The 23,495-nt window shown below is 42.9% G+C and overlaps 2 protein-coding genes across 2 annotated transcripts in view; both read right to left on the reverse strand.

The window, feature by feature from the left end:
- Nucleotides 1–5,861, reverse strand: part of SPMAP2L (sperm microtubule associated protein 2 like) — a 55,382-nt gene extending 49,521 nt beyond the window's left edge. The window contains exon 1 of the mRNA XM_070410301.1: nt 5,297–5,861. Coding sequence (XP_070266402.1) covers nt 5,297–5,861 — 565 coding nt within the window. The remainder of the gene's footprint in view (nt 1–5,296) is intronic.
- A 5,564-nt stretch (nt 5,862–11,425) lies between these two features.
- ARL9 (ARF like GTPase 9) lies at nt 11,426–22,249 on the reverse strand. Its single transcript, XM_070410312.1, has 4 exons — nt 21,888–22,249; nt 16,860–17,022; nt 13,513–13,688; nt 11,426–11,869 (listed from the first exon to the last, which is right to left on the reverse strand). The coding sequence occupies exons 1-4, from the start codon at nt 22,143–22,145 to the stop codon at nt 11,690–11,692; spliced, it is 777 nt and encodes a 258-aa protein (XP_070266413.1). The 5' UTR covers nt 22,146–22,249; the 3' UTR covers nt 11,426–11,689.
- Nucleotides 22,250–23,495: the final 1,246 nt, after the last annotated feature.

Raw genomic sequence — 23,495 nt, forward strand, 5'->3', positions numbered from 1 at the left:
CTCAGGAAACTTTCGCTGGGGAAGAAATCTTTATTGAGTGAGCAGGGGCATGGTGACATGATGACTAAATATTGCTTAATGTTCACACTATTTTATGTAAATGTTATATAAATGTGCCTGATGCTTATGTGAGCTTTATTAAGGGAATTAACATAAAGACTTATTGGAATTTTTAACAAGGAAAATCTGGCAGACAAATTGAGAGGATAGAAAACTTTAAAGTGGTGTTTTCTAAAGCAGATCTGAAAACTCTTTTAAAAATAATAGTTTTTTATTGATTTCAGAGAGAAAAGGAGAGGGAGATAGAGACAGAAACATCAATGATGAGAGAATCATTGATCAGCTGCCTCCTGCATGTCCCCTACTGGGGGCATGTGCCCTGACCAGGAATTGAACTGTGACCTACTGGTTCATAGATCAATGCTTAACCACTGAGCCACATCAGTCAGGCTGAAAAATTTTTAGAGCGAGTCTCATCAAGATACTTTAGGGGGGCCACTTTAGGCGGTATGACACTGAAGGCCCGCTAAATGGTAGGCTTGCCCACCTTTTAAAAATATGGGCTGAGGAAGTAACCATGAGATGATGCGGGGAAAGCAATACGAATCTAGGGAGAGAAACCACACGTGCTGATTGTGAAGCAGGGGCAAAACTCAGATTGGTCTTTCAGAGGAACAGAAAAGAAGTCAGTTATGATTGGGGCAGAGTGAGCAGAACTACGCCTCTTTGCAGAGAAATGGGAAATCACAGGAAGGGCTGTATAGTGAGTGAAAGGTGTGATCTGATTCAGTTTTTTAAATGCCCACTATGGCTGCAGTAGCAAAGAGATTGCATATGACAAGAGTAGAAGCAGGGAGACTGCTCAGGAAGCTAATGTAGAAATCCAGGAGAGAAATGACCGTAATTGGGAGGCAAGAATTAGCAGTGGAAATGCATGAATTTGGGAGATATTCTAGAGAGAAAATGAACAGAACTTGCATTGGATGCATTGGATTTGAGGGTGAAGAAAGAGAAACCGGGGACAAATAGATTTTTTTTTCTTTTTGGCTTAAGCAACTGGATGCCATTTTCTGCAAGCACCTAGCTAAAAGACTGAGGAGGAAACAAGAATAGGAGGAAAATCAAGAATTCTGTCTCAAAATACATTACATTTGAGATTGCCTATGATATATCCAAATGGAGGTGCCCAATAGGCAGTTGAATATATAAGTGTAGGGCTCAGAAGCAAGAGTACAGCAAGAACATATATTTAAGAGGCAGCAGCATAAACATGCTATTTAAAGCCATAATTATAGATATGACCACCTATGGGGGGATAGTGAAAATAAAAAGGAAAAGGGTCAGGATCCAGCCCTTTAAGAGTTCAGGAGAACAGGGAGGGCTCAGTAAATGAGAAGCAGCAACCAGTCAGGTCAGTGATAAACTGGGAGATTGTGATGTCATAGAGGCCAAGAGAAAGAGGTCTATAGTCAATTATATTAAATGCTGCCAAGAGGTCAAGTAAGATAATAACAACACTGCTAATAATAATGGCTGACATCTGCTGAGCACTTACCATGTACCACAGTCTGTTCTAAATGCTTTACAGGTATTAATGCATTTAATCTTAACAACCCTAACAATAGAGAAGGAACCATTGGATTTGGTAACACAGAAGCTGAATGAAGAGAACTTTCATTCAACAATAATTGCTAAGTCCTTACTTGTTCCAGGCACCACTTTAGGCACTGAGGATGAAACAGTAGGAAAAATAAAAGTCTTGCCCTCACTTGTATGCATGTATATGAGCCTAACCAATAGACACAGACAACAGGTGGGTGAGGGCATAATTGGGGGGGGGGGGGGGCGCGGGTTGGGGGTCAATGGGGAGATAAGGACACATATGTAATACCTTAATCAATAAAAAAAGGAAAAACAAAAACAAAAAAGTCCTGCCCTCTGACAGGTTAAACAAATACATTTGTAAGTGGAAACAAATAGATAAGTGCTTTAAAGAAAATGAACAAATCGGAGCGGGCCGGCCTAGTGTCCACCTATGAACCAGGAGGTCATGGTTCGATTCCCAGTCAGGACAGATGCCCGGGTTGTGGGCTTGATCCCCAGTAGGGGGCATGCAGGAGGCAGCCAATCAATGATTCCCATTGATGTTTCTATTTCTCCCCCTCCCTTCGTCTCTCTGAAATCAATAAAAATATATTTTTTTAAAGTCACACACATAAAAAGAAAGTGAGCAGAGTGATCTGATACAGCTTTATAAGGAGGTGACAAATATTTGAGGAAAGTGTGTCCTGGCAGAGTGAAGAGCAAATGAAATGATTGTGAGGTGGAAGCAAGGAGGCCCATGTGGCTGAAGAGCAATGATGGTGGGGAGAGTGATGGCATCTGAGATTGGGGAGGCAGGCAGAGGCCAGATCATGTGGGGCCTTGTAGGCCTGCTAAGAATTTTAGATTACAAACAATGTGAAATGAGAAACCTCTCTGAAGAGTATAAAGCAGGAAAGTTGCATATAATTTATGTTCTAAGGCAGTGGTTCTCAACCTTCTGGCCCTTTAAATACAGTTCCTCATGTTGTGACCCAACCATAAAATTATTTTCGTTGCTACTTCATAACTGTAATGTTGCTACTGTTATGAATTGTAATGTAAATATCTGATACGCAGGATGGTCTTAGGTGACCCCTGTGAAAGGGTCGTTCGACTGCCAAAGGGGTCGCGACCCACAGGTTGAGCACCGCTGTTCTAAGGGATCCCTGTGACCACTACTAGTATATGTGCAATAAACTGGGATGGGAAGGTGGAGGGAGAATGGGGCAAGAGTAGAAGCTATTGCAGTGGACCAAGCAAAAGATAGTGACTTACAAAGATGATAAAGGTTTGCCCTGGTTGGTGTGACTCAGTTGGTTGGAGCGTCGTTCCATACACCAAAAGGCATATACCCAGATTGCGGGTATCGGATGTTTCTCTCTCTCATTCTCTCTCCCCCTTCCTTTCTCTGAAATCAATAAAAATAAATTATTTTAAAATGACATTGGTTTAAGATGTTAAGACATGGCCATAGTCATGATATATTTCAAAATTAGGATTTGCTCATCATTTGGAGGCAGGCTGTAAGAGTAAAACTGGTATCAAGAATGACTTCAAGGCTTTCAATCTGAGCACCTGGATGAATGAATGGGGGTGACATTTGCTAAAATGGGGAACAATGGGGGAAGAACAAACTTGGGTGCAGAAGTAAGAGTTTCAGATATGGACACATTAAATTTTACATGCTTACTAGTTACGTTAAGCAATTGGTTATAAAACTCTGGAGTTTAAGGAAGAATTGAGGCTAGAGATATTTTGAGAACTTACCAGCATATAATTAGAGCCATGAAACCAATGACATAACTCAGGGAACAAGGAAAGTTCTAAAGACTCTGAAAAAAAAACCTGATCCCTCACTCACTTTCGCCTAAAGTCTGGGAATAGAAGCAAAGGAAACTGAGTCAGGAACAATCAATGAGGTCTGATGACAATGAAAGCAGTGGTTAACCCCAAAGTCAAATAAAGAAAGACTTCCAAGAAAGAGGTAATGTGTGTCAAGTGAGTAAGATGAGGATGAAGGATGAACCATTGAATTTGGCAAAGCAGAGGTCATTGTGACTTCAACAAGAGCCACTTCCGCTAAATAAAGGAGATGAAAGCTTCAGGGTGTTCTCAAGAAAATGGGAAGAGAGGCTATGGAAATAATGACTTATAGACAACTATTTTGAGAAATTTTTCTCTAAAGAAGTGGTACCTGGAGCGGTACATGGGGTTAAGGGAAGTTTGTTTTGTTTTGTTTTGTTTTTCTGCTTAAGATAGGAGTTATTACTGCATGTACATGTGCTGATGGGAATGATCCAGTAGAGAGAGGAATAACATGATGCAGGAGAGAGAAGGCTAATTTTAGGAGAAAGGCAGCTTAAAGTTGGATGGGATGGGATCCAACTTACAGGTTGGGAGATTGGCCTTGAATAGGAACAAAGACAGTTCATCCATTATTAACAGGAGAAAAGCTAGAGTGCATAGACAGGTGCTGGTAGTTTGATAGCTTCTGTGTTGGAAAATGAGCTGACTAGGGACATGCAGTATGATTGCCAAGCAGCACCAAGAGCCTACCTCTAAGTTCGAGATCATGAATTTCAAGATCAGAATAGTTGTTTTTTTGTTGTCATCATCTGTTTTTCCAAGTGCAGACAAGAATTGGCAAGGGAGTTAAGGATATTTGCAAAGGAACAAGTAATTCCATTGGTGGACCATGGAGTATAAAATGATATATGTCTCTCCTTCAAGATCTTCAGCTGTTTGAAAGTCAAAGGTATGAAGGATGGAGGAGTGAGAAGTGACTAGGTGAATAAAGTGGGTTTGCTAGGTAGTGCCAAGTGACCACTTGTGATTAGTGGTCATGAAACAGAAATAGAAGCACACAATATGATTATGGAATTTCGTACAGCAGTAGTCACCTGCTCAGGTGTAGGCAGAAGGTGGGTGGTTGGGGTTAACCAGGGTTGGGGTTTTGCCAGGAGAAGTATGGTGGTTTGCCAAAGAGCCAGTGGGGTGGTAGATTATGTGAGCAACTGGAACAATAGGCCATAAAATCCAGGCTGATAAAGAGGAGTCAAGAAGAATATGAGATTTAATTGCTTTGGGTGGGGTCATCATCGAGAGGTCAGAAGTGAGCTGGTGTGATCAGAGCAAAGGATGCTCACACCCAAGTCCCATCAGCCCTGCTACCCTGTGAACTTGGTGAGGACTGAGCATATAGTAAGCAGTTACTTGGTAAATGTACTCTTTGACTACTTGCTCCGTGAGTATTTTGTTACTACAACTTTCACAACATAATAGCTAAGCATTTCTTGATTGTCACCATGTGCCAAACACTGACAAAAATATCCTCTCTTTAATGATCCCTCTAGCTGGGGAGAAACATAATGATGAAATACAAATTCTCAAGTGCTATAACAGAGGTTATGTTCAAAGGGGCAACCCAGAGGAATGCAGTAACTAACTGTAGAGAAGAATTGCGAAGGGCTTCAAAAAGAAGCAACGATGGGTAATCAAGACAGCCAGGAGGTCATCAGGTGGAGGGAGCAGAGACAAGCGATTCTGTTTCTCTGGGGACTAGTCTCAATTTCCCCCAAGGAACAGAAGTAGGTGAATGGCACAAAAGTCATCTTCCTTTAAAACAAAAGGAGCGTTCAAATTTCCACATGAGGACCCCCCGTTTTAGGTTTGGCCGAGTTGCTCAGTGCCTTGGAGGGGCCCCCACACCTACCGCTCGGGTAAGTCAGGGAAGTCCGCGGCAGGTTTCTGGTCCCCGGAGTCGGAGCGATCGTCATGGCGGCGCCGTGAGGCAGCTCAGCTTTGTGGGCCTTGCGGGAGCCCTTGGACTTACGGGGCACACGGAGCTTTGGGGGCTCCTGGGGCTCGTAGGGCTCGTAGTGGTAAGGCTCGTAGGGGTCAGAGGGTTCGTCGTTGTCGTAGGGTTCGTAGGGAGCATCGTGAACGTGGAGCTCAGAGGGTTCAAAGGGCCCACAGGATTTGTGGGGTTCACAGAGTATGTATGGCTCATAGGACTCGGAGGGCTTGAGGATCTCCTCGCTCTCCTCTAGCTGGCCTTGCTCATCGGCTGCCTCCGACACCTTGGGCTCCGGCTCCGTCCCCGGCTCCGTCCCCCGCTCCGGCTCCGGCTTCGGCTCCGGCTCCGGCTCCTGTTCTTCAAGCGCGGTCAGGAGGCCTTCTACTAAGGGTGCCTGGGAAGCTTTCAGGCTAGCGGATATTTCTGTCGTATCATGCCCATCGGATAGCTCCGATGAACCCAAAAACTCTTGGTTCTTCATGGGGGCCCAGGAAGCTCCGGCTGCGCGGGGCGCGGGCCCTCGCTGGGTCACTGTTGGCCTGGACGCGATGGCCGGAGGACGGGTTACCGCCCGCGCCCTGCCCCAGCCCACCCGACGCAGAGGCCGGTGGAGGAGCCCCCTCCCCGCCCCCTCCCTGCAGGTTCTCTGGTTGCCAAGGCGACGTGACGCACCCCAGGGGCCCACAAGCACGCTCCACCCTAGAGACAGAAGCCAGAGACCGGTGTGTGCCCAGACTCAGCGCGCTGCTGACCAGCCTTTCAGTGTGTCAAGGGCGAGTACAGTGGGGCCTTGACTTACGAGTTCAATTCGTTCCGAGACCGAGCTCGTTAAGGAGCTCGTTAACTCAAATTACTCTATCAACTCAATGCAAAAAAATTGGCGGAGAGACAGCTGGTATCTCAAAAAGCTCGTTAGTCGGGACACTCGTAAGTCAAGGCCCCACTGTACTTCGTTTGCTCTGGTTGCGGAAACCCTGTTGCAGAACGTACCAGCTTCCAGACCAGTTACAGCGCCACTCAGACAGCCGAGCCAAGTCTCTGTTAGGTTCCCTGGCACAGGTTCTCCGTAGGCACAGAGGGGGTGCTGAGATTGACAGTCCAGGCCACCTCTCTCTCTCTCTCTCTCTCTCTCTCTCTCTCTCTCTCTCTCTCTCTCTCTGGATTCTGCAATGCCTTCCAGACGGGTGTTCTGAGTTGGCCGACCTCCAATCAGGACACTCCAAACCAGTGGTTCTCAACCTTCTGGCCCTTTAAATACAGTTCCTTATGTTGTAACCCAACCATAAAATCATTTTCGTTGCTACTTCATAACTGTAATGTTGCTACTGTTATGAATCGTAATGTAAATATCTGATATGCAGGATGGTCTTAGGCGACCCCTGTGAAAGAGTCGTTGGACCGCCAAAGGGGTCGCGACCCACAGGTTGAGAACCGCTGCTCCAAACTGTTTAAAATAAATTGCAAGCGTTGCACCTTATGGGGCCCGTGGGTGATCTGGTCCTTGCCTCTCCAGTCTACTGTGGGCTGCTCTGCTCTTACTGGCTACATTCCAGCCTCCCTGTTCCTCTCTAACATGTCAAGCAATTTCCCATGTCAGCTTCTTCCTACACCTGGACCTTCACATTGGCCCAGTGCTGGTCCTGGCAAAATGACCACAGGGATTGGTTCGGGGATGAATATTTGACCCTGGCAGAGCCAATCAGTGCCCCTCCCTGAGATCTGCTGGATGGCTGCTTTAGAAGGAGAGGGTCCATCTTATTCCGGGATCATGAGCTGTACTAGTATACGAATGTTGTAGGCGAATGTCCCTCGCCCAGGAAATCTGGAGAATGAAGCCAAGTAGAGGTTAGCAGGGCCAAATGATGGAGAACATTTTAACTTTGAACCCCTGAATCCACCCAGGCCGAAGTTTCCTGGCATGATGAGACTCCCAGATCCCCTTTTCTTGGCATACAAAAATCTAACTTAAATTTCCATCATTTTTAACTGAAAGAGTTCTGACACATTTTCTAGTACATAGTTGGTGCTCATTAAATGTTGATTAAATGAATGAATGAAAAGACAGATCAACGCTTAGCATGCACACTAAACCTATGGCTTCTCAGCCTGGAAGGCTGGCAACAGACACCAGAGTGTGGAAAGTTCTCCAAAGTAATAAATGCCACCCCCCATGAGGTCTGTTGGGCAGACCACCAGCCAGACAGCTTCTTTAACAACACTCGCACCTGTCTTGGCCGTTTCCATTAGAAACCCCTGAAACATGTGCCTCCCTTGACAGTCTGCCAATATCTCACGTCTTTGCTTTAATCATCCCCAGCACCAACCAGTGACCACCATATTGGCATTCAATAGCTATTCCCTGAAGGAAACATGCTGGCCACAACATTTATTGCTAAAATGCAGAATCTTAAAAAAAAAAAGTGAGGTAAAACAAGGCTAACGAAGGAAGAACAGAGATGTCACTTCGTATCTGAAAGCATCATCTTTGAAATAGGCATCCAGGAAATTAGGTATTCCCCTGACCACCCTAGAAAACATAATAACAAGATACCTTATAGAATCAGAGTTTGGGGCTGGAAGTGGCCTGCATTTGGTTTAGTCTTTTACCAGAGGGAAGACTGAGTAAGACACAAGATAGTTAAGGAATTGTCCAGGACTCAGTTCATGGCCATCCTTGGGGCAGAGGCTGAAAATTCGGGGTTTCTGACAATCCCAAATCATTGTGTGATCCAATCTCCATAGGCCAGACAAAAGAAGGTCTGACCTCAGACACCTGAATGGGCTGTTGTAATATCATGCTCTTAAACACCATCCTGCACCTCTGACTATGAGAAAGCTCGTGACCTTAAAGGCACACACTCTAACATCTCAGAGGGAAATTAATAATCATTTGCACATGCATGCTGAAGTTCAATTATGTGCCATTTAGACCCAAAGTTTGATAGAGAAGTCTATGTGCTAACAATGGGAGGGGCTGTCTTCACCAAATTTGGTTTTTTGTTTTGCCTACAGATTCCAAGTTTTAAAGGAAGAATTTGCAGAACAAATCCTCTTTCCAATTTTTTTTTATTTTTTCAACTAATGGTTTTCTTAGTCTAATAAATTTTTAAAGAACAGTTTTAGGTTCACAGCAAAATTAATCAGAATACACAGAGATTTGCCATATACCTCCACTCACGCATAGCCTTCCTCATTATCAACATCCTCCATCAGAGTAGTACATTTGTTACAGCCCATGAACCTACAACGGCACATCATAATTACCCAAAGTTCATGGTTAACATTAGGGCTCACGCTTGGTGTTTTGAATTCCATGGGTTTGGCCGAATGTACTAGTATACTGGTAATGACAAGTGCCCACCAGTGAGTGCAGTATAACACAGAGTAGTTTCACTGCCCTAAAAGTCCTCTATGCTCTACCTATTCATCCTTCCCCCCCGCCCCCTGCCCCTGGCAGCCACTTATCCTTTGAACTGTCAACACAGTTTTGCCTTTTCTAGAATGTCTTATAGTTGGAATCACACAGTATGTAGCCTTTTGGGATTGTCTTCTTTCACTTAGTAACATGCATTCAAATTTTCTCCATTTCTTTTCATGATGTGATAGCTAATTTCATCTTCAGTATTGAATAAGATTTGCCACGAGTATATCTTCTTTGGTGAGGTGTCTCTTAAGGTTTTTGGTCCATTTTTAAATCAGGTTGTTCTTGTTATTATTGTTAAGAGTGCTTTGTATATTTTGAGTAACAGTACTTTATCAGATGTTTATTTTGCAACTATTTTTTCCTATTCTGTGGTCTGTTTTTTTTTCTTCTCATTCTCTTGAGAGTATCTTTTGCAGAGCAGAAAGTTTTTATTTTAATGAAGTCCAGCTTATTCTTTCTTTCATGGATCATCCCTTTGGTTTTATATCTGTGACCCATTTTAAGTTAATTTTTGTATTTTTGTGAAGGTTGTGGGGTTTGGGTCTATATTCTTTGTTGTTGTTGTTGTTGTTGTTGCATGTGGATGTCCAGTTGTTCCAGTATCATTTATTGAACAGATTTTTTTTTTTGCTCCATTGTATTGCCTTTGCTCCTTTGTCAAAAATCAGATGATTGTATTTAACAGGGTCTATTTCTGGGCATTCTAATCTGTTCCATTGATTTGTTTGTTTGTTTGTTCATTTTTGCCAAAACTACAATGTCTAAATTACTGTAGCTTTAAAGTCTTAAGTTGGGCTAGAGTGCTCGATTTGGGCTCTGAGAATACCCCTGCGGGTTAGGCTCTGGTTAACTAGTTTTCCCAGAGGTCAGGCCTTGTTAATAGAGTAAAGTGCTGTGGCATATTTAAAATGGTTCCTGCCCTAGCCAGTTTGGCTCAGTGAATAGATCATCAGCCTGCCGACCAAAAGGCCCCAGGTTGGGTTCCAAGTCAAGGGCACGTACCTTGGTTGCAGGCTCCTCCCCTGCCTGGGCCCTGGTCGGGACTCATGCAGGAGGCAACCACATCGGTGTGAGAAACACATCGATGTTTCTCTCTGTCTTTCCACTCTCTCTAAAAATCAATGGAAAAATATCCTCAGGTGAGGATTTAAAAAGAAGAAAAAAAGGGTTCCTTTTCTCCAGCCCTGGAAACACCTGGGGATTTTTCTGTGATATTTATTGTGGAAATCTGGCCAAGCTTCTGGAGGTAAATCTCACAAAATGTGGAGACCCCCATATAACTGGTCTTCCTGGAGTTTTTAATGCTCAGAGTTATCCATGCTGAGCCTCCAGCAATTGGTCAATTACAGCTCTGGTTCCCAAACCCTGGCACTGGTTCCCAAGAGTGGTTTCCCATTGGGAGTCTCTGCTTTGGTAGCTTATCCTTCTCTGTATTCTCTTATTGGTTTCTCCAGTTTTGGAGCAGCCTGTGTCCTCACCTCTCTTGTAGATCCTAGAAGAGTTGTTGATTTTTCAGTCTGTTCAGCTTTTTACTTGTTAAGTGGAGACTTCCAAGCTTCATACATGCTGGAATGGAAATGAAGTCCTTTTTTTTTTTAAATCAAGACAAGACACTAGGTTAAAGGTTGGATTTATATCTTGTCTGTAGGTAAACAGAGCTATTTCTAGTGAAGAAAGCTCATATATATTTTTAAAAAGTCAAATATTTAAAAAACAAATCCCCACAATGTTCCTCATCTAGTAGAACAGGCTCCTAAAAGAGAAGCCTTTTCCTAAATCTTTATGAATGCTGTTTATATTTTTGTGTGGATTTAATAGCGCCTACTATTTTCTCTATATATTTATTTTTAATATATTTTTATTGATTTCAGAAAGGAAGGGAGAGGGAGAAAGAGATAGAAACATCAGTGATGACAGAAAATTGTTGATTGGCTATCTCCTGCACGCCCCCTACTGGGGATCAAGCCTGCAACCCAGGCAAGTGCCCTGACCGAATCAAACCGTGACCTCCTGGTTCATCATGACCTCGATGCTCAACCACTAAGCCACGCCTGGCCAGGCTCTCTTTTCTAAAAATAAGTCCTGCCCTAGCTGGTTTGGCTCAGTGGATAGAGCGTCAGCCTGTGGACTGAGGGGTCCTGGGTTCAATTCCGGTCAAGGGCACATGCCTGGGTTGCGGGCTCGATCCCCAGTGGGGGGTGTGCAGGAGGCAGCCGATCAATGATTCTCTCTCATCATTGATGTTTCTATCTCTCTCTCTCCCTCTCCCTTCCTCTCTGAAATAATTAAAAATATATTTTAAAAATAAAATAAAAATAAGTCCTGCTTGAAGGACTTCCTTTTACATTTCTTTATTGGGTGGTGGGGGGGGGGAGGGGGTGGCATGTGCCCTGACATGAAATCGAACCAGCAACCTTTCAGTGCATGGACAATGCCCAACCAACTGAGCCACACCAGCCAGAGCTGCTTACTTTTTCTTATTGCACTACCCCAATATTTCTTTCCTTACAGTGTCAAACTCATATACTTAAAGAAGAGACATCTGGATTTTTACTAAAAAAGAGAAAATTTTATTAAAATGTCAATATAAATCTGTCATTGAAAAACTACAAATGGGATATATGTTTGCTAATGTTCATTTTAATTTTGTTGCTTAAAACTCCAAATTCCCCCAAATACATTGCGCTACCAATACTTTTAAAGTTCAAAATCGAAATAAAGAGATGCTTTTAATCAATTAACATTATCTTTGTATATATGCCATGCATTGAGAAAATAGGAAATGGGTTATTTTTTATTTGAAAGTGGAAACCTTTGGCTTCAAGCCTGCCATGCAACACTCCCTGGTGACTCCTAGGTCGTGAGCCACTGTGGGCCTCGCCTAGTCACTGCGTATGTGCAGCCAGGTGTGCAATCAGGTCTTTGGCATCTTGCATGGTGGACGGTATCTCTGAGCCATTCTCAGTCACTTGGGTCCCAAACAAGAACATCGTCCTGTCATTTCCCACGTCAGATAATGCCAAAGCTTCGTGGATGTCTGTAATGTGATAGGCTGCTTTAAGATCCTTCAAGAATGAAAGAAAGAAATAGAAAAATTTTGGTTATTTTGCATTTATTGCTCTCAATCACCCCACATTCATTTTAATATGGAGGATATTGTGACCCCATTATTATGACCCTAGTGGTTGTTGAATATAAATATTTTCACCAGAATTAAACCCATATTTATGAATTATCATCAAAAATATATTTTTGGAATAAAGTTAAACCAATATAACACCTTAATCAATGTTCTAAACACTACAGTCAATCTGCTTCTTACTTTTTCTATTTTCCCAGAATTATATTTAATAGGATCAATTATTTTAAATTTATTTTAAAGAGATATTTCATTCATTAACTGTTTTTTGTCCATATCATGCTTTATTGATTATAGCATTTGCCATTGTGAGTTTTCTTTTGTGACCATTATTTCTACTCAACCAAAAAAAAAAAATTGGATCAAATTTTGCAGGGTGAAGGCAGACAGAGAAAGGAACAGGGAGGGAATAGATTTAGAAAATGAAGTGGTAGGAGAAGGAGGCCGAGAGAAGAGGACAGGTGGAGAGAAAGAGGATAAGATGGAAAGATGGGGAAGGCTTACAGGAGGGAAACCCACAGGGAGAGGCATAAAGAGAAGAGATTCAAATGAGACAGAAAGCCCATACTTGTGCTGCATGGCAAGGTCAAAACCTTCTTTACAATCAAGACAAGACACTAGGTTAAAAGTTGCATTTGTAATTGGCTTTTGTTATTTCATAGTGTTCTCCCTAAGGTTTAGGGGATCATTTAAAAATGTCTGGGAATGATTTAAAGGGCGTTGTTTCGTGTGTGTTTTTCTTGTACCAATATGAACCTATCAGATTCCATCACTGGGAATCCATGAGGCTTCCAGATGTGCTGTACTTGGTATCTGGCTGGAGTTGATTACCTCTCTGGATGTCGGTTGTCCCAACAGATTGCCTGTCTGACTCCTGAATTCATTTAGTCTTAGGGCCTGCAGTGACTTTTGTAACAGTGTTAATGGATCCAGTGATATGTGAATGATGTCTCAAGTGAAGAAATTCACTGATGGAATTTGAGAGGAAATAAATAGAAGGATGGTGTTGGATGGAAAGAGGGGCTCCTTGTAATGGTAAAAGCCCATCAGGGGTAATTCTGGTATGAACATGGGTATGCAAATATCTGTTTGAGTCCCTGCTTTCAATTTTTTTCATTTGCTGGATCATATGGGAATTATACACTTAATTTTTTCAGGAACCTGCCATACTATTTTCCACCAACAATAAACATTTCTCCATGGATGCTTAATAATTTTAATGTATGTGTATGAACATAATTCAGGTCTAATTGATCTAAATTTCTTTTTACATGGTAGACACAAATATTTTGTTGAAATCAACAATCAGCAAATGTTCATTGAATTAAATTTAACACATATTTGTTAGATTCCTACTATACCAAGGAAGTATACAAAGTATTATAAGGGGCACAAAGATGAATACTAGTCTCTACATTCAAGGTGTTTATAATCCAGTAGATCTAATAAGTATAAATTAATGGCTGTAAAGCATATTGTTAAATATTTACTTGTTAAAAGTAGGTATTTCTATTTCTTGTGTTAATGATAAAACTATTGAGTACAAATAATATGTGAACAGATTTTTACCTGTTTGTTTGCAAACACAACCAGAGGGATGACTGGGTTTATTTTAATTAGCCGATGAAGGTATTTCTTGGCTTCCGGTAGCCTGCTGTGATCTGCTGAGTCCACCACAAAGATCAGCAGCATTCCCCTGGACACATACACTTCCCAATAGGAACGGAAAGGTTCACTGCCACCAACTACAAAGGAGAGCAGGGAAAGAAGACACACACAAAAAGTCACAGCCACATTCGCCGAGGGGGTAGGAAAGCAGTCAGGTAACTTCTGAACACTGTGCAGGGGTCCTAATACCACGGGGTTAGAGTGTACCACTTGAGAACCACCAGAGAGACGTCACTGGGTTAGGAGTGGGTGGGTGGAGATATTTACCTCCACAAGTGATTTATTCGTTCTGGAACATGAAGGTTCTGCATGAAATACTAAATACTACAGTGGATGCCTCCTGCTGTTATACATAGCAGCCACGGCAGCCCATATATGTCAATCAGTTACAGCTAAAAAAGAAATGGGAATAAGCTACTAAAATAATTCTAGATGGTGGATTAAAACACATTTCTCTAAAACAATTTTGAAATGGACTAAATGCGTTGGGTAGCCTCACTTGCACAATGTTTTCCTTTGTCAAAATCCCAGAACTAATTTTTCTTCTTAATTTTGCACTGAGAGTTAATATAATCCTATGGGCATTCACTAGTACTTGCCTCAGAAAAAAAGTGCCTTTGGATTATTTCATTCTATTGATTCTTCTCAGAAGAAACTTTTTGGTTAATGACAATATTATTATACACAATGAATTTAGTTTTTATTTTTCTCCTTGGACAGGGGTTGGCAAACTATGGCCCACAGTCTAAATCTGGCCTACTGTCTATTTTTGTACAGCCCACAAAGAAAGAATGGATTTTATAGTTTTATTTTTTAATTTTTAAATATATTTTTATTAATTTCAGAGAGGAAGGGAGAGGGAGAGAGAGAGATAGAAACATCAATGATGAGAGACAATCATTGATCAGCTGCCTCCCGCATGCCCCACACTGGGGATCAAGCCCGCAACCTGGGCATGTACCCTGATGGGGAATTGAACTGCGACTTCCTGGTTCATAGGTTGATGCTCAACCACTGAGCCACGCTGGCTAGGCAATTTTACAGTTTTAAACATTTGAAAGAAAAAGACAGAATACTTTTTCATGACATGTGGACATTATACCACATTTCCATTTCATTGTCTACAAATACAGCTTTTTCAGAATAGACATGTGGATTTGATTCTATATTGTCTGTGGCTGCTTTCCCACTAGAACCTCAGAACTGAGTAGTGGCAACAGAGACCAGGTGGCCCACAAGGCCTCACCTAGTCCCTATTCGGCCTTCTATAGAAAAAGTTTGCAGACCGCTGTTTTAGGAATCAATAAAAACATTTACCATACTAATGGGAAAGGGTTTTTATATTCCATTATTTTCCTTTGTATTGAGTCAGTCTTTGAAGTATTTTGTGGTTTTAATTTTTAAAGGATGTTGTATAATCTTCTAAGTTGTTCATAGGATTTGAATATATTTAGTTTAAACAAGAATGAACATTTGTGTTCCTCATTTTTTTTTCCCGATACCTGACATTTTACCTATATAGAGATTTTTATCTTTCAGTTATTAACTGCAACGCAGCCAGAGAACATGCTTTGTATGATGCCTCTGATTTGGAAATGTGTTAAGACTTGCTGTACAGCCCAGTGAGTGGTCAATTTTGGTAAAAGTTACATGAGTGTTTGAGAATGTGTATTTTAGCTTTTGGGTGTAGGTAAAATAGACTAATTAGGCAATTTTATATTGTCCAATAGATCAAACTTGCTGATGAAGTTCAAAGTTTGTGCATCTTTGCAAATTTTTCTCTCCTTAATCCTATGAAAAATTGACAAACATGCTGAAATACCTCACTCCAATTATAGATCTGTCCATTTCTCCCTCTACTTGGGTCCTTCCTTTCCTCTTCTCCCTTCCTTCCTTCCTTCCTCCCTTCCTTCCTTCCTTCCTTTCTTCCTTCCTTCCTTCCTTCCTTCCTCCTTCCTTTTCATTTTTTATATTTTGAAACCATTTTTTTTTAGCTATTTATTTGGTCAAAATAATTATTTCTTCAATAGCTTCTGGGCAAGTTGAAACCTCTATTCCAAATATCATCTTTTTTCTTAAAGATTTGCTTACAGGTTTATCGATTTCTCTGCTCATTTTCTCTTTGTGTCTGGACGATAGCAAAATTTAAAAGATACTGCAGTAATCTCAGTAGGAGATAATGGAGGTTCCAACTCAAATAAGGGTAGTGGGAAAGGCTGTAACTGATGAATTGGAGATTTGTTGTAAAGGTAGAAAAATTCATCGTGTTTTACTGGAGGTGGGGTACAGAAGGAGCAAACAAGGGTGACTCCGGGTTTTCTGTCTTGAGCAACTTGATGGGTCCTGACCAGTGGATTATAAGGAAAGGAACAGATATGGAGATAACTCAAGCATTTTGTTTTGACGTTAGGTTTGAGAGGGCCATCAGACAGCCAGGTGAAATGTCAGGTGACATTTGAATATGTTTGGGGTGAATAGATAAATCTGGGAGTCATCAGCATATACATGGTACTTAATACCAAGAGGATGGATGAAATCAACCAAGGGAAGAATGTAAAGAGAAGAGGACCAGATGAGACTTTGGGGAACAGCAATATTTGGAGCGGTGGTGACTCCAGAATTACTACAGAGTATGGGCTTCTGGGCTGCCATCTGTTTACAAGAAGAGGTTTGGGGTTTGTCTGCAGTTGGGGTTGTAGAGAAGGAAGCACGCGATGTTTACTTAGATTGCATGTTTACTTGGGGTAGCAAGGGAGGAGGGAGGCTGCTATGCAACGGGTATAAAGCCTTCCTCTCAACTGCCCTTTATCACCACCACTGTAAAAAGGAGATAATAAAAAGAGCAGAAAGTGATGTCCCTCAGAGTGCACTCCAGTATTAAACTACAAATGCTTTCTAAATCTCTAGGAAAATCTGACCCAGTATTACTTTTCACAAGGACCCAATGGTGATAATATTATATCCTGCTTAAGGTATAACAAAGGAGCTATCCTGGCCCTAACCGGTTTGGCTCAGTGGGTAGAGCCTCAGCCTGTGGACTAAAGGGTCCCAGGTTCGATGCCGGTCAAGGGCATGTACCTTGGTTGTGGGCACATCCCCCGTGGGGAGTGTGCAGGAGGCAGCTGATCGATGTGTCTCTCTCTTTGATGTTTCTAACTCTCTATCCCTCTCCCTTCCTCTCTGTAAAAAATCAATAAAATATATTTTAAAAAGGAGCTATCCTGTAACTAATGAGAAAGAGGGCTTACTCTCCAGGAACTCCATCTGGCTGTGTTCAGTGCTGATGCACACTTCATTGAAACCTTGGGTGGGTGCCTTGCTGTGCTGGACTCTGTTTAAAGCTAGAGAGTAGAGAACACTGGTCTTTCCTGCTCCATCGAGGCCCAACACTAGGATATGATTATTTTTCTCCTGTGAAACAAAGGATAAATCAATAAACCTATGCTATCAGGTCCTTGTTTTCCTGGTCCCTGGCAGTGTGCCTGCCTGTGGTAGGACCCAATAATACTTGTGGAATTGTAAACCAGAATGAAACTTCATAAAATATTTAAGAGACCTAGAACAAACTGTACCAGTTTATATTTTACTAGTGGCCTGGTGGACGAAATTCATGCGGGGGGGGGGGGGGGGGGGTTGTTCCCTCAGCCCAGCCTGTATCCTCTCCAATTGAGGACCACTGGCTCCTAACCGCTCACCTGCCTGCCTGCCTAATCGCCCCTAACTGCCTTCCCCTGCCAGCCTGATCTCACCCCCAACTGACCTCCCCTGCTGGCCTGATCTCACCCCCAACTGCCCTCCCCTGCAGGCCTGATCTTGCTCAGTCTCTGTCTCTCTCTGTTTTTCTCAGCAGTCCTCCCTGACTTCCTGCCTCCCCATCTCCCTCTTCCTCTTTGCCAGCTGGGAGGGGGTGGGGCCAGTGGGGGCCGCTCCACCCTCTGCCCGCCCTCCCTTCCATCTAGGCCTCTTCAGGCCCAGTATGTTTTGTTTCCTCATTCTGAGAGAGGCTTTGAGAGCAAGCTGGGAGGGAGGGAAAGAAAGGGAGAAAAGGCTGTGAGCTGGTAGGCGCTGTGTGTGTCTGTGCATGTGTGCGGTTGTGAGTGTGAGTGCCGGCCCTGCCTCCCCATCCCCGTCTCCACTGCCACAATCCCCACCCACCAGAGCCTGCTGCGTGCGCAACCTGGGCATTAGGTCGAGCCTCCAGTCATTGTGGATGTGGCGGATGCAGGGTTTTTATATATTAGGATAATTAACCATTAGTTATGTGGTGTTAATTGCACATTCCCTCTCCATTCTCCAACTTCTGGTCAATCTATCAAATAAATTATATATATATATATATATATATATATATATATATATATATATGATTGCTGTTTGGGATCTTGGTACCTCCATGGTGCCTCCAATATTGACTGTGCCACCCAGCATATAAGCATCTAAGGCAGCAGTTCTAAACCTGTGGGTCTCAACCCCTTTGGGGGTCAAACAACCCTTTCACAGGGGTCGCCTAAGACCATTGGAAAACACATATATAATTACATATTGTTTTTGTGATTAATCACTATGCTTTAATTATGTTCAATTTGTAACAATGAAAATACATCCTGCATATCAGATATTTACATTACGATTCATAACAGTAGCAAAATTACAGTTATGAAGTAGCAATGAAAATAATTTTATGGTTGGGGGTCACCACAACATGAGGAACTGTATTAAAGGGTCGCAGCATTAGGAAGGTTGAGAACCACTGATCTAAGGTCTCATTAATCTGTCTTGTCCTTCCAATTGGATCATTAGATTAAAAGCTCTTAAGGCAAGGTTCCCCTCTAATACTTTTAAATATAAATATCATGATTAAATGACAAGGCTAGGATTATAGAAGTTGCTAAATCAGTTCCACTGACAAATGAGCATATATTTTCGAGCCTGATGTTAAAACCTCTTGAAATAGATGTAAACTTTAGAAACATTACATCAACATACCAGCCTTAGAAATTTTTATGACAAATGATTAAGGGACAACAGGGCAAGCTGGTATGAAGAAAGAAATAGAAAGTTCAGAGTGCTCAGAAAGGTGACTTTTACAGTACAAATTTCAATGTAAATAGTAATAAATGAGCAACAATTCAGCCAGACTGTTCACAGAAAATTAAATCTATTTCCCAAGCAGCCTACTAAATAAGTTTCTCATGCACAAAAAATAAACAAAAACCCCACCAGTAAATGTCTTCATTGACACTGTTTTAAAAATAACAATGATCTTATACATTGAACACTAAATGTTGACATTAGATTTAGACTAGATTTCAGGTTGGAAAAAAAAAAATCCCCAACAGCACCAGAATGTCTATCCCACCTATTTTATTTTATTTTATTTATTATTTTATTTTATTTATTTTATTTTATTTTTTATTATTTTATTTTATTTCATTTTATTTTATTTATTTTATTTTATTTTTTAACTTAAGGCCCAGTGCATGGATTCATGCACATTGAAAGGAAATTAATTAGAAGGTGGCCAGTGGGGCAGGACTGGGTAAGACAGTCCGGATACACCCTGGAGTCAACCTCCTGCTGTCCCTCCCCAGCTGGCAGCACCTGGGATGGCGCTGGGGCTCGAAAGGCGTCTGTGGAATGAGCGGAGTCCCTCTGGCAGGTGCTCTGCGTGGCCTGCAGGGATAGGGCTGAAACCAGCAGTCCGACATCGCCCGAGGGGTCCCGGAGTGCGAGAGGGCACTCTGCAAAGTTGCTGTCGCTCGGCAGCTCCTGCTTTGAGCATCTGCCCCCTGTTGGTCAAGTGCACGTCATAGCTACTAGCCATCAGCAACAATTCAGCCAGACTGTTCACAGAAACAGACGGTCATTTAGGCTTTTATATATATAGATAAGATTCATGTGCAAGTAAGATGTATTAAGGCAGTGATGGCGAACCTTTTGAGCTCGGTGTGTCAGCATTTTGAAAAACCCTAACTTAACTCTGGTGCCGTGTCACATATAGAAATTTTTTGATATTTGCAACCATAGTAAAACAAAGACTTATATTTTTGATATTTATTTTATACTAGAGGCCTGGTGCACAAAATTTGTACACAGCAGGGTCGCTAGGCCTGGCCAGCGATCAGGGCCCATCAGGGCCTTCCTTCATTCCACACCACCCCCTGGTGGTCAGTGCATGTTATAGCAAGTGGCCAAACTTCCGGTCGGTCAAGCTCCCAAGGGAACAATTTGCATATTAGCCTTTTATTATATAGTATCTTTAAATGCCATTTAACAAAGAAAAATCAACCAAAAAAATGAGTTCGCGTGTCTCCTCTGACACGCGTATCATAGGTTCGCCATCACTGTTTGAAGGTCTGGTCTAATACAGACTTATGTAGAAAGCATGCTTTATGAAGACTAACTACCGAATAACAGAATTTGAAAAAGTGCATGTTTGTTTTTAAATTCTTGATGGTTTTAAAGCAAATGGTATTTCCATAGATGTTTCCTACTTCCATCCGAATCTCCTTCCCCATTCCCTCCCATCTACATCTATTGTTTAAAATCTATTTTTATTGATTTCAGAGAGGAAGGGAGAGGGAGAGATAGAAACATCAATGATGAAAGTCACTGATTGGCTGCTTCCTGCCCACCCCCTACTGGGGTTCCAGCCCAATGGTGACTTCCTGGTTCATAGGTCCATGCTCAACCACTGAACCACACTGGCTGGCCTGCATCTAAAAGTTATAATGTCATTCTGGGAGTGACTGGTCAGGAAGAGTGACTTGATGTACAAAGGAGACTTGATTGGATGGTTTAAAACTGCACCATTTAAAGCAATGGTGGCACCAAGAAATGACTACAGGGTGTGGCTTGTGTCCCCCACATTATCTCCACCAAAGGCCCTCTCAGAATACCTCAATATTTAATAAATTCGAAGATAATTTTTTTCACATTTTAATATCTTTTAATGAGGATTTTATAATCCATGGTATGTCTTACTTTGGTTGGAAACATTTTTTTTGTTCTTTCTTAGTGGTACCTAAAATAATGACCTCTTAGAGCCTGTGAAATATCATGAGAAAAAAAAGTTCCCTATTCCCTTTCCGACCACATCACTGGCCCTAAGTTCATTCCCCCTAATCTAGAAATTCAGCAGGCGCTGATGCTTTACATTTTGCTTACTTTTTAGTCTAAACCACATGCTTCATTATGCTTATAATCTAAGGAAATCTGGGATTATTGTAAAGCAATAGTTCAGATACAAAAATGTGATTCCTAACACCACTGCTCCTTGTCATAAGTTATTCCTTTAATTACAGGTGGATCTATGCAGTCTGTGTTTTCCCGAAGATCAAATTTATATGAGTAATTACATTGTTTAGAACTGGAAGCAGCCCTGAGCCCAGGAGCTCAGGAGCACAGAGCTCACTAAGCTGACCCAAATGATGCCTGGCTTTTCTTTCCTCTCCCCACCCCACCCCAATCTTAAAACTGTGGTAAAATACACATAACAAAGTGTATCATCTTAACCAGTTCTAAGCGTACAGTTAAGTGGTATGAAGCACAGTCATTCATAATGTTGTACAACCATCACCACCAACCAGCTCCAGAACTCTTTTCATTTTGTAAAACAAACTGTTCTCATTAAATACTAACTCCCCGTTCTCCCTCCCCCAGGAGCCGGCAACCACCATCCTATGGTCTCTATGGTTTTGACTACTCTAGGTACCTCATATAAGTGGAGTCATAGGTATTAATCTTTTAGCTTCTGAGATCTCTCCGTTAAACCTTTGTGACCATCCCTTCTGGATGTCTGAAAACAGTGGAAGCAGTAACCACCAACGCCCACAGAAAAGGTCCAGACAATTCGAAAACCCAGCCGGCACAAATTAGGAACCCCGCACCTTCCGCCAAAGAACTTACTCAACAGAAAGGACTTGGAGAGAGCGAGCCCGTGTGCAGTGAGCGTTCAGGGCGGGTTTCTGTGTTGGGGGTTTCTGTGTCGGGGGGCGGTCTGTGACCTGGTTCTGAGCAGTGGAAGAGGTGGGGCCGCAAAAGGACCTTTCCCTGCGGCTCTTCTTCAACACTGGATTCTGATGAGGATTGAGATGCAGCTCGGGGTTAGGGTGAGGGTGGGCAGAGGGAAGGGGCGGTAGAAGCGACACAGGTGAAAAGCCCCCGAAGCAGACGCAATTCCCTCCCGCCTGGGTCGGGGCCTGGGACGTAACAGAGCTGGCGCTCCGGCCTGAACGACGGCCTTGGGGAGAGGGGCCGAGGCATCAGTCTCTTACCGGCGGCTCCAGCAGGGGCTTTCCTAAGACTCTGTTGTCGTCCTCTTTTCCCTTAAATTGTTCCTTCTCTTTCTCTCTCTCCCGCTCTTTTCTCTTTTCCTCCTCGTTACTTCTACTTTTCTCCTCCTTCCCTTTTCCCTTCTCCTTTTCTTTATCCTTAGCTTTCTCCTTCTCCACCTCCTTCCTTTTCTCTTTTTCCTCCTTTCCTTTTTCCGGCTCCTTTCCCTTCTCTTTCTTCTTCCCCTTCCCCCTCTCCATCTCCAGTCCCGTTTCCTTCCCTCCTGCGCGCCCGCACGCTGGAGCAGCGGTCCTGAGTCTTGGCAGGTGTGGCCCTTGTGGGGGCGGGAGGGGGCGCGCAGGCAGAGTCGTAGATCCACGTAGATGCACGTGGCGTAGACCCCACCCGCACTCACTACGGCGTGCGGGCTGCCACCCACCGGGCGTCTGGTACACGCTCTCATCTCCCGGGGCTGCGTGCTGCAGATTCGCCAAACCTGAGGGCGGAAGAAGGCGAAGGAGCTAGAGGGTCAGGTCCAAAGGGACCTGAAAGCCCTGCGTGGCAGGTTGGCAACGCAGGAAAAAGCGTGTCCAGGTGCCACCCTTCGGGAGGGGCCCTATGGCGCGATTCCCTTGAGCTGGGCAGGGTGCCTCAAAAAGGCCTTTTCCAATCGGCCCAGATTTAAGCGTCTCACCTCTCCCGAATGATCTCCACGCCCACCCAGCTCACGGGTCTCCCATCAGAAGGACCCCGAGGGGTCAGAGGGCTGAGGGTCCTCAGAGGATTCCCTGCCTATCCCGTTAGTCATCTCAAGCCTGCAAAGTGAAGTCGGGTATCTCCTCGCCCTCCAGCCTGTGCCAACTTAACTAGTAGAATCTAGAAATTGTCCAGGATGCTCAAGGGACAACAGGAACGTGAATGGTCCCGATTTCAAATGTTCCTATTTCGCTTTTAAAAATTCTTGATTAAGTCTGCCAGGATCATAGCTACTAGGAATGCAGGGTATTAAAAAAACGAGCCCTAGCAAGTTTTGCTCAGTGGATAGTGTTGGCCTGCCTATTAAAGGGTCCCAGGTTCTACTCAGGCCAAGAGCACATGCCCCGGTTGCAGGTCCGCCCCCCCTTCCCCCCCGCCACTAGGGGGTACAGGAGGCAGCCAATCAATGATTTTCATTATTGATGTTTCTCTCTCCCTTCCTCTCTGAAAAAATAAAAACTAAAGAAAAATCTTTTTTTTTGTTCCAAATGATTGAATATGCAACAAATTAGGAAATCCACAGGGCTTTTCAAAGGTTGTGTAATGTTTCTTAACTGAGTATATGGATGGTTCTTTTGTTAAATTGGACCCTAGTATATTTCACAAACTAACAAAATTCTCTTACACAATAAACTGACTTTTCTTCATCAGATCTTTGTTTCAATTAGGCTTGTAAGGAACAATGAATGAATGGCAGGATCCAGAAGGCTTTAGTGTTGCAGCTGTGTTTGTTAGCAGTATTCAAGTAGTCTTAAAAATGCTGTACTTAATAACTTAATATGTTTGCTCCTCAATTTATTTATATACACTTATCAACATGATGGATTTTCAGTGAAGTTAAAGCTGGGGTCTCT

The sequence above is a fragment of the Myotis yumanensis genome, unplaced genomic scaffold, assembly GCF_028538775.1.
Source record: "Myotis yumanensis isolate MYYU_CA2020_CCGP unplaced genomic scaffold, mMyoYum1.0.hap1 SCAF_1, whole genome shotgun sequence".
Taxonomy (NCBI): Eukaryota; Metazoa; Chordata; class Mammalia; order Chiroptera; family Vespertilionidae; genus Myotis; species Myotis yumanensis.